Source organism: Hoplias malabaricus, chromosome 15 (genome assembly GCF_029633855.1).
Source record: "Hoplias malabaricus isolate fHopMal1 chromosome 15, fHopMal1.hap1, whole genome shotgun sequence".
Classification (NCBI taxonomy): Eukaryota; Metazoa; Chordata; class Actinopteri; order Characiformes; family Erythrinidae; genus Hoplias; species Hoplias malabaricus.
Window position 1 is genome coordinate 18048125 of NC_089814.1, and position 12338 is coordinate 18060462.

A 12338-nucleotide genomic window follows, 5' to 3' on the forward strand; every position below is an offset into this window, starting at 1 on the left:
TATCTCATTACTGAATGGGCATTTCTTGAGAGAGCAGAAGAGTGCAGGTGGAATATTGTGTCATCTGATAGATATTTTCAGGAGTTTAAAGGGTAGGACTCCTTGTTCTGCAGGATTGCCTGCAGGTGAAGTAGTATCAGCAAGTTCCAGCCACATTGTGTTTCATGATGATGACTGAATTTAATACTGTGGGACAGAAGAGAGACTGTCAGAATGGTAGATCAAATCCTGCCTGTCACTCAAATCACTTTCATCACAGTTACTTAGTTTTCAAAAAAGAACATAATTGGCTTGAATTTGAAACAGGCTGCTTTTTACCCAGAATTCCATTCCCTTACCCCTGTTTCACCACTGCTACAGGCTACATATGTGGGGAGTATGAGCTTGTAATATTGCGTTATGCACTTTTGCTAAACACTGATACATATAAAGTGGTTTCTCTAAAATAATTCTGTAAAGATGAATTTTCCTTTTAATTTTATAAAAGGTTTTAGCTAAATGTGCTCTTGATGTGAAAGAACAGAAGGTGTATTTGATAACTGCCTTGTTTAATAAATAGTGTTTATCTTTTTTTTGCTAATGCTATAGAGATTGTTAGTTTTCAGAGTAAAATTTTACTTGCAGTTAATTTATGTTAACAACTTAAGGCTAAAGAAACACTTATTTTGTACAATATTTCAAAAATAAATTTATTTTCTGAATGTATTGTTCATAATCATTATCTGTTTTGTAAATCATATTTTGTACAGTCCAGTAAAGGTGCTCTATTGTCATTCTCCAATGAAAAACATGTATCTCAATTTTTGTCAAATTTTAGGTTACTACGTCATTTGAACAAAGCAGCTGTCCTTCACAGTGTGTGAACATTTCATTATGAATGGACCAATAGAAATGCTCCAAAAGTCTTTTTCATTTACTAAGATTGAAACTTAAGAAGGTTTTTTCCTTCTCCAGTAAAGTATTTTGGAAATACATGTTTTCCATTGGACAGTGATTATATTCAGGTAGATTTTATAGCATCTTTACATTAAAATATTGTTCCCATCAAATCAAAATCTTATCACCATTTTTTTTTCTTTGAGGTGATTCAGCAACACTACTTGCCATTCATACTTTGTCAAAAGATAAACAAACAGAAGTAAACATGTTTCTTTAACTTCCATTGAAACCTAAAACTGTTTAGCATTTTTGGAGATACAGGGTTTGGTTCTAACATCAGTAATTAAGATGTAATCAAATATCTTATTGTATAATGCCTTACTCTGGACATTCTCTCTCCTGTGATTCTCCTCTTAGTTTGTTTCCACCGTCAATATAAATGTTCTTTTGTATTTTAATTTGATGGATTCGAACATGTTTTCTGTTTTCTTTCCTCAGCTGTGCCCTTCCCTCTGAGCCATCGCCTCACCATGAAGGAGGTGTTTGACTGTGAGGGCAAGCCTCGAGTGGACCTGCTGAAAGCCCACCTGACCAAAGAAGGCAGAGTGGAGGAAGCTGTGGCACTGCGCATCATCAACGAAGGAGCGGCCATCTTACGTCAGGAGAAGACCATGCTGGACATTGAGGCACCTGTCACAGGTCAGCAAGCCTTTTCAGAGTGGTACTGAGATTTGGTGAGGTTTGGTGTTGTCCGTTTAGAGGCACGTATTTAAGATGCCTTTGTTTGCAAAGTTAATCCTGAGAGGCTTCAGGATTTGAGAATTTCTGTCCCTCAGTTTAAGTTGGTGATTGAAGATATTGGGGTGAAGTCAGCTTGTTGCTCTTGGTGATGTTGGGTTGCATCCTGATGGCTGCAGTATGATTAATATTAAACACTGCTTTTGCATGAGAAGACTTACTAATATACAGATATACTTATCTGCATACATTTTTAATTACAGGGTTTCAGACAATAAATAAGTGAACAAATATTGTCTGTTTGATCTGTTTTTAAGCAGCTGCTAATGCCAGTATGATTTTGATATCAGTGTACACACGTAAAAAACAGAATGACACCAGCTGAGGAAACTTTATTGTTGTTTATTGTGAGATAAAAGCAGAAAATCACAGGGAAGGTGGCTGGTGGTCAAGGTTTGTTCAGTTTACTGCTTGTGGCATACTACCTCTATTGTTTATATTTTACAGATTTATTAATGTGTTGTGCAATGTCTGATTAAGTTCCTCTACCTAGTAAGGGTGCAACGATACATACATTTCACAATACAATACATATGGCTGTTTTTTCTCCACGATACGATACTTTTTCAATACAGCATAGAGAAAGAGCATTATTTTAATTTCCCTTTTATTTTTTGATGTTGAGGACAAAGAGGCCAATACAAACACACCAGTATATTTGGAAAGGATGACTGGTACCAAAAATATTCATTAAAAATTAAAAAATATATAAAAAAAGGGGGACATGGTGCTAATATAAGTTCTATCTAAAAGCAGAGCTTCACACCTCAGAACTATGTGATGCTCTGCAGATGGCTGCAACTAATTAACGGCTCAGAATGGTTTTTAAAAAATAAAATCTTAATGTGTTCAATTCACAGTTCGAATCGTCTCAAAACCCCTGTATCGAAAAGAAAAGAATATCACTATGTGTATTGTGACACCCATACTATCTACCGTGTCTTGATACGCAGGACAGCCATAATGTGCATGTTCACACAGATGAAATCATGTATACCATGGTTGTTGGAGCACTTATTGGTACAAGCTACTGGTTTCCCTTCCCCAGATAAGTTTCCACCTGTAAGTAAATTTTCAGTTTTTCATGAAGTTTTTTCGAAGATAAAGAGTGTTCAACATGGAAATAAGCTCAAAGAATGAAAAGAGAGTTATTATAAGACACGTATTGTAATAAGGATGACTTTATAATGAATATCTCTACCACGACCACATTCAGAGTGAAAATGATACATAAAAGATCATGTACAGTGAAATTTGAACCTATCACTTGCATTTTGTTGCATCAGCCATTGTTTATGTACTTTTATTGCCTTCTATTCATATCACATGCCCTTTGTTTTAGTGTTTATCACAATCATTTTATTTCTCACTTAATTTTGTCTGATACAAATAGAGCATTTGAAGTTGTTTGTGAATTAGCTAGACCCAGGCTTTCACGAATGTAGTTCCCCTTTACGTATAGCAGAGCAGAATGATCACATGTCTCGTGCACTGTGTTCCCAGGCCTGACTCAGAGTGCCACTGGCTTACATATTGTAAGGGCCTCTATAGGTGTGTGTTTGTATTTGTGGAAGTGTTCCTTTGCAGATGTGCATGAATTTGTCAGAGTCCTGTACTATTTCTGTCTGAGTGCATATGAGGCCTTCTTCTAATCCCTCTCTATATACTGTGTTTACCATCGCTAATGATTAAATAGGTATAAACCTGATGAATGTGTATATGAGTATTTTAAATACTATTCTGCACTAAAATTCATTAATTATAAAATGATATACCAGGAATCACACAAGAATTGTAACTATGTACTGTAAACATAGTTTTTATGGACATTAACCACTGCAAACATCTGGGTCCCATCACCCCTCTTGTGAATGATTTTGAGTTGGTAAGTGGCTCTTGAATAGCGTATTTTTACATTAAGTAAATTGTTTTATGAGTTACTTAAAGCATTGTTTGAATATGAATCATTGAATCCTGTAAGTATAAGTATTTTAGAACAGAGAGAGCACATGTGAGGTGCACTGGGTTTCCAGGCCTGAGATTCTGAGTACCACTGGCCTATATATTACAAGGGCTCTATACGTGTCTGCATGTTTACGGATGGTGTATGTGCTGGCAATAAATATTTGTGTATACATATCCTCTGCCAAAGAATGACTTTTTTCATGAGTGGTTCCTTTCTAAGGAACTGGTTTTAAATGAACATTACTGTACAGTTTGTAACTTTAACTGTATTCATGCCAAAACTGGCTTTGACACAAACAGAACAGTGAGGCAGAGGGAAGTGAGGCTGACAGAAAGTGTGCCCAGTCCTGACCTGAAATGCAAAAATAAACTCCAAAGCACCTGACTGAATAACGAGAGTGAGAGGAGGAAGATGAAAACAAAAGGCAACAAAGCGAATGAGCTTCAGGAGAGGCCTGGCGTGCAGTTTGAAGGTAGCTGTCACTTTGAAGGCTCTCATCGCTGGATTCTGGGAGATTCTCAAGCATATTAGTTTCCTCTCTGTTTCGCATATTAGAATCATATTAGAATTGCTGAGATGAGGTTGGGTAGGGGGTTGGAGGTGGGGATGAATTTGACATACACTCCAATGCAAAAAATATGGGCCAAGCTCAAAATGGCCATTACACTCTCACTTGTTTAACAAAAAATATTGAATAGGGTATTACAGAAAGACGTGCTCCTCACTGTTGAAAAGTTGTTTTAAAAAGAGCAATGATCACACATTATGTTTTTAATAATACAGTGCACAGTACTTATGCACAAATGAGCTTGGATGCTCTTTAACTGTTTAAAGCCATCAACACTGAGTGGGACAATAGAGGCATCTTTAAGTTTTAAACACTGAAGGAAAGATGTTTAATGAGCTGCTTTTCTAGCATTGGATTTTTTTTTGTGAAGAACTCTGCAGGTGAAATGTCAGTGTACTCGTCCCCGTTCTCAGTTTCTCTGTTCGTAGCTAGTGAACGGCATAGCGTGGCGTAAATGATATCCACTCTCACTTTCAGGAGGATGTCACAGGATCTGACTGTGAGTGATTTCTGCACTCAGAAATCTGTCTCATCTCTGCACACTCTCACAAACAAACGCACACACACACACACAGAGCTCCGGCTCTTGAAGTGATGTCTCAGCCAAAAACCAAATTTGCACAATTTAAAGATATCACTTTTTACAGTAAACTGCAAAGGCAAGTTTTTTGTCAGAGGTTTTCTTCTCTTTTAAAGCTAGTTTTGCTCTGGAACTGCAAGATTAATGTAGTTAACAAGCAATGGCAACTTAACAATAAGCACTGCAGTATGTTTCAAAAAATGTGTAATTTGTAAAATAAGTAATATCTCAAAGACCTAGTGCTGAGCAATATGACCTCAAATCAGTATCACATTTAATTAAATATTTTGCCTCGATTATGATTAATGAATCCACCCCCCCCCCACCTCATAGTTCAGGGATATTTTTTCGATTGTTGCTAGGAGCTTGTCAGTCTCTTTTTTGAGCCATGCACTTCTCATATTTGGTGATGTGATTGTGCTTCAAGTGTTAAAACGTACGGGATTAAGTACGGTCTCTGAAACTGTTCATATTCAGTGTTTACACTTGATGTCTTTATGTTCAGTTTCATCTTCACTAAAGTCAAAACACGTCCAAACAACAGACACAGCATGTTTCTTTGTTATAGGTTGCTCAGTCTATCTCATGTTGCTTCCATGTGGCAGATTGGAGGGGGCAGAATCCCATGACTTCATGGTCTGTAGTATGGTTTTAAGGGGGCAGTACATAAACACATGATGTGGGACATATTACAATAATTTAACATAATTGATGAAAAGAACTAAAAGAATATAAACAAGGTTACATCAATTAGAAGTTCTTAATAATTTTCAATTAATTGTTCAGCCCTACATAGACTTGCGTATGTGGTTTATGACATTGTATGGCATACAGTTTGCTGCAAGCTAACAGTTTGCTAACACACTTTGGTAAGTTTTACATATGAAGAAAAGCAGCATAGAGCAGCATAGTTCCATGTTAGACTGTGTTGGTTTGTACTAGTAAATGCTGGTTTAGTTCTCATTTAACTGATGACACAGCCTGGCCATGCTATGCCTAGTTTACCAGTGTCCAAAACACAACAAATGCTGATTTTGCTGATATTTAGTCTTTGATGAAAACAGTGTCTAGGGCTGTTCCATATTATATCGCTAAAATCAGTATTGTGATAATATTGTTTTCATAATGACGTCCCGTAATATGGGATACATTCATTACTTGAGTCATTTAGGCACAGCCTAAGTTGAAGAATTTGCCCCAAAATGGGAATGACTTCAGTTGTGTGGAGGTGGTTTGGTTACAAAATATCAGATGTACAACAAACCACTGTAATTGTAAGATATGAAAGAAGCCTGTAACAACAAAAAGCAACAGCAAATCGGTTGAGCACGAGGAAAATCAAAAATACCTTAAGAAGAGTTCAACAGACAATGTGAGCTCTAACCCCATCAGACCGACCACATTGACTTAACATAGCAACTGTTCTGTAATTGTCTTGTTTTTTACTGTGAAGCTTTAAGGGTATATTTGTATAATTCTGCATTGTTGTTTATATGCACACATTAATTTTCTTAATTTTAGTTGTGGTGTAGATGCTACATTTATATTCTCCATTGTTTATTTTATAGTGTCAGAGTGTGTGTAAGTTACAGTTGTTTACATAATAAGCAACATTTGTACTAAAATTAAACTTAATTGAATATGATTAATATAAATATAACATTTATCTGGTTATAAAAGTGTGTTTTTTAAACTAATATATGCATTTGTTCAGTGTTTTGTCATATTGCCAATAATATCTTTATTGCCAAAATACCCTGAAATATTGTGATATTATTTTAGTGCCATATTGCGCACCCCTAACAGTATCACACAGTGCCACAAAACAAAAAGTGAAATAATGTTTGCTTTATTAAAGCCACAGCATGCGTTGATGCAGATGTGTATTGGTTCAGATATACGAGTTGACGCTAAACTGTAAGGAACATATAAGATTCCATTACTTCTTAGCTATATTATATTTGCACCATGTTTTGGCTGATAAACTGGGCTTTGAATAAAGAGAAAATGGTGTGAATTTGATTATTGCAAGCAAAACTTTGCTTTGGAATGGTTCAGAAACAAAGACTGTAATTAGTTCTAAGCCACGCACTGCAGCATAAATAGGATATGGTTGTTGGAGGTGTTTGGAGACATGACTAACACAGTATTGTGTTGCAGATGGGAGATACGCACAGGTGATCCATGTGAACAGGGTTTCTGGTATTAAAATAATCACACATTCATCACTGTGCTAATCAAGCAATCGACACCTCACCTCACTCGAGCAATGAAGCAGCATGTACCTAGGTCTTAAACAATGGGATATGAGCTGTAACCTACAGATAATTCTGCAGCACCATCCACTTTAGCCCCAATCTGAGTGGAATAGTGCACTTCTACAGGCCCTTCAGACTTCTCTGCTTGCTGTCTTTGCTTGTCTTTTTTCTACTGTGGCTGCTTCAATCCATGAGTAAATCAGAGGAACAGAGAGAGAGAAAGAGAAGAAGGAGAAGAAAGAGAGGGAAAGGAGATCTGATGGTGCAGAACACACCTACACTTCTGAGTCATCTTCTCCTCACAGCCCAGCATTTCACTGTCCTCTCTCTGTCTGTCTGTCTGTCTGTCTCTCTCTCTCTCTCTCTCTCTCTCTCTCTCTCTCTCTCTCTTCCTTCACCCTTTGTGCCTGAAGTGGGTGGCGTGTGAGAGCAAAACCCCCATTCGCTGTTGCACACACATGAACATCACAAGAGACGGCTGGTATTTCCATCATTTAGAGCTTGCAGGGCTTTACTGGGGTGATTTATATCTGTGTGGGTGTGCACACGTGTGCCATCCATCAACATACACATGTAGATTTGTGCTTGTGTGGTTATTTTCTCATGTGTAAGCATAGCGTCTGTTTTTGCACACTTTCAGAGCTTTTCAGAGTCTGTATTTGTGAGAAACCCAGAGGAATACATTTAGGGTTATGTTTGGGGTCAGTGCTAGAAAATGTCTACTGCATATATATATATATATATATATATATATATATATATATATATATATAGTTACATCATCCCTGGCAATTCAGAATCAGGCCTGTCTCTCTTCAGAATCTCTTATTTATTTGTTTGTTTATTTATTTTTGTTTGGGTGTGCTGGACCTGACAGGTATTTCTCCTAATTCTGATAACCATCTACGTCCAAAGCTTTTTAGGCACATGCTCTTGCAAGGTTTCTTCAAATGTGTTACTTCACAGATTATGGCTTCTTTGCTGCTTTTTTGTTGATTTGTTTGCATTCAGCTACAAGAGCATCAGTGAGGCCAACTGATGTTGGCTGGATGAATAGTTCTAGACTACTCACTCTCTCCCAGTCCAACATATCTTTATTATTATTATTATTATTATTATTATTATTATTATTATTATTATTATATTAAATTATTGGATGGTTTCCCACAGCTCTGTAACCCAAATGCTTGGAGGTCTTATCTTACACTCTTCTAGCCAATGCATGGCCTTAAGCATGACGATCATAGTCTCATGTGCAGCAGCTCCAAAGCATCTCCTTCATTGGATAATGCTTTAATATGGAGAGTGAACAAGCCGTGCAAGTGAAGTAGCTGAATATAATAAATAAGACATAGCGTGTAGATGTCATGTGTGTTCTCTCTGTGTTCTGAAAGGCTGTGCATGTGATTTTATGAAGAACTATTCCCCTAATTATTTGCTCAGAATGGCCAAAATTAGGACAGCTGAAGTTTTCTGCTGCACTATTGTGTATTACTGATGTCAGGAGGATATGAAATATGCAGGAGGCAGTGTGCATGTGAGGAAGTGTCATTGTGAATAGGTCCACTGCCTTTGTGATCCACTATAATGGAAAACAAAGTCATCTCTGCCTGCGTTTGTCACTACCTTCACCCAGCTGTATAGCCCCAGTGCAACACTATTGTTAATCAAGACGATGCACACATGCACAAATCTGCATAAGTGAACACACATGGGGGCATACACACACACACACACACACACACACACGCACACACACAAACTTCTCCGTTTCTGGCCTTGATCATCCATTCATGCTGAAGCTGATGGGTCTCTCTGTCTCTCTCTGGGTCTGTCTCTGTCTCTCTCTCTCTCTCTCTCTCTCTCTCTCTCTCTCTCTCTCTCTCTGAGAGTATCTCAGCATCTCATTCCTTTACTCCCTCTCTCTTTCTTCTTATTTCTTCTTCACATCTTTCTTTCATCTCTCTCTCTCTCTTTATCAATTTCTCAATTTTTCTCTCATTCTTTCACTGTCTTTTCTTTCTGTATGTTTCTCACATTCTCTCTTTCCTCTTCGACTGCTCCCTCTCCCTCTCATTCTGTCGCTTTCTCACTGTCTTGATTTCTCTCACTGCCCCTTTGTCTTTCCTTTTCTCTCTCTGTCATTTTTCTTTGTCATTTCAAGTTTTCACTCTACATCTCTGTATCTCCCACTCCTTCTCTCTCCTCTTCTCTCTTTCTGTCCCTCTAGCGTTCTCTCTCTTATTCTCATTCTCACACACTCTTTCTCACTCCTATTTTCTTATCTCACTTCTCTTTTCTGTCTGTCTACTCTCTCATTATTTCTCGGTCAATTTGTCCCCTTCTTTTCCCTCTATTGTGCCCCCCATACCATCAAGCCCTTCCTCATCCCCTTTTCCCTCTCATTAAGTTCAGTGGTGCTGGAAAAGTCATATAATGTCTCCATAATGCTGCCATCACCAAAAAGCCTCCTATTTCCATGTTGACACTTTCGATTTTCCCCCCCACTCCAACCCAAAGCTTTATACACTGTAGGCATTTTGTAGCTGTGGGAGCTAAAAATTCTCCTCCATACGCCGGGAGGATTCCTGATAATTAGGCAGAAAACAGTGGAAAGCCTGTGTTTTTCTCCTCTCCTTAAAGAAAAAAAGAAAAAAGTTTTTTTTTTTTGAAAAATCGGCCTCATAATGGAGGAAGGAGAAGGGGATGTTGGAGGAGTGGAGTGGAGAGGAGAGGAGAGTAGAGATGAAGGAGATTAAACTCCAGTGAGGCTGAGGGACTGGGAGGGGAAGGAGGGGCTTCTGCGGGGGTGAGAAACTGTAAGAATGAAGTCATCGGAAAATGAACCTCAGTAATGCCATTCAGAAGAGAGAGTGAGGCAGAGGAAAGACAGATGACTTGTAGCAGAATGAGCTGAGAGACGAGAGGAGAGGTGATGGATGGAGCTACTTCGCTCCTGCTGGACGTTTGTGATCTGTGTAGAGCTTCGCTCCATCCCACGTCTCACACACCTGATCTGAAGACAGAGTTTAGTTAGATTAAGGTCTGCAAATAGAGTTTAAACCTGAAGGGGGTGGAAGAGTGGGTGACCACTGAGTCACTTCTTCTACAGAAACCTGTTAAAGCTGCACAATATGGGCAGGAACACCAGTATAGTGATTATATTGCTAAAATCATCCAACATATATTTACTATACATTATTTGCAGTATTTTTTTAAATGAATTGGGGGAAATCAATAATGAAGCAGGTTTAATGATTAGCCTTAATATTTTGGAGTTAAATATGTTTGAATTATATAGATTGATTTTTCAAAAACCCATCACAACACTGTGATCAGGAATAATGATTGTTCAAGTACAAAACTCTTCCAAGAAACGTTTTAGCAGTGGTTAACGTGTAAAAGGATGCAGTCCACTTTGACCTGTGTTTACACAAAAATAGACATCACAGCCGATAGTGTACTTTGGTGTACATTAAACATCACAATATAAAACAATCAATATTTATCCAAGTCAAGACATCATTCACCATGTGGCATCAAGTAACGCTCACGGGAATAGGACTGTTCAAACCTTTTACCCACCTCCACTGGACATTTAATTAAAGGTTTACGTGATACACCAAACAACTTTATAATGAAAGAAATTAAAGCATGTTTAATTCAAGGCTACTAAAGAGAGTGAAGCTCAGGAGTGTAGGGTTCACTCAGACAGCTCCAGGGACCTGGAGGTTGTGGGTTCAAGTCCCGCTCCGGGTGACTGTCTGTGAGGAGGTTGGTGTGTTCTCCCTGTGTCCGCGTGGGTTTCCTCCAGATGCTCTGGTTTCCTTCCACTGCCCAAAAACATGTTCTTAGGTGGATTGGTGACTCAAAAGTGTCCATAGATTTGTGTGTGTGTTTGTGAGTCACCCTGTGAAGGACTGGCTTCCTGCAACCCTGAACTGGATAATGAATGATTTAATAGGTATTCATCCTCTGCAATAAACATTCGGATCGGAATTCAGGAATCTGGGGAAATTGTTGAATGTTAAGATCAAAGTGCACAAAGGACGACTCAGTACAGGTGCACAGCTGAAGGGTTGTGTAACAGATGAAGAGTAGCAAAATTCAGCTTTCAGAACTGCACAAGTGATGTCTCTGGATGCCAAACGATCACTGAGTGTTGATGAAAGGGTAGGTGATGTAATCATTGGTTAACATTCCTTTTAAAGTATTCTTGGAATTTGTTGCTGGCATCTAATCTGGAAAGACCATGTAATTGTTTGAATAGTAAAATTCGTTAGGACTAAGATGCTGTGTAATTAAACAGAATTTATTCATCCGTACTGTTTTCTTAACAGTTCACACACTGTTCCACATGTATTGGAAGAATGCTTTGTAAAAATATGCTGATCTTTGTTAAAGAACTCCCTGACATCTGGCAGTGCATTGTGAGTATTGGAAAACCCAAGTTTGTGATAATTGTGCAGCTTGTGTGAGAGCATGTCAGGTTACTTACATGTGGCCCACCGTATGTAAGAATCTCATTGTTAGGAGGAACAGAATGGGATCTAAAACGTGGTTATGTACCACCTACATTCACTTTTATTATAATGCAAGCAGCAAGACAGATTATTCACATCAAAGGCTTACAGTAGCCGAGTGCAGCAGAGTGCTGTTTCTTCACTTCCCACCGCATCCTCCTTACAGCAGACACCATTTACTGCTTTTCCCACATGTATTTATGTACATTGGATTTCACCATGCATTATGCAGCTCCCAACACACGATGTGACTTGGCATTTTTGGGCGTGGAGTTTGGGGGGTGAGTGGTAGGGGGAGGGGGATTATATAAACCTCTCCATATCTCTACCAAGCCTTAAGAAACATGGCTGGCAGTTCCAGCGACAGCGCTGTGCCAAGCTGGAGGGGGTTTGAAGTTTGACTTCAGAAAATGCTGTGCTGGGAGGGAGTTGGTAGAAAGAAACCCAGAGGAACAGCAGCACCCTCGTTGAGCACCACACACACACTTCACACAGCCGCTCCAGCCGCTAACAAAACACTGCCAGTGTGCATGAGTCGAACGAAGGAAATGGGCCGTTCTTTGTTAAACCTGCTGTTCCATGTTAGACCTCCTTTTGAGGTCTGCCACTGTACATTTCTTGATGCAAAAAATGCCTGAGTAATACCTAAAGAACCTACTGAAAAAATACTGTATTTGTTGCTTTGTGACAAATTGTGTTTCATCATTAGCGCATGCTGTAAACATATTTAACCATGTTTTCCCCCTGATTTGGGGATAATAAAGCC

At 38.6% G+C, this 12338-nt stretch overlaps 1 protein-coding gene across 2 annotated transcripts in view; it reads left to right on the forward strand.

Moving 5' to 3' along the window:
• Positions 1 to 12338, forward strand: part of ppp3ca (protein phosphatase 3, catalytic subunit, alpha isozyme) — a 65322-nt gene that overhangs the window by 21999 nt on the left and 30985 nt on the right. For both annotated transcript variants that reach the window (XM_066645508.1, XM_066645509.1), the window contains exon 2: positions 1378 to 1578. In XM_066645508.1, the coding sequence (XP_066501605.1) occupies positions 1378 to 1578 (201 nt within the window). The remainder of the gene's footprint in view (positions 1 to 1377; positions 1579 to 12338) is intronic.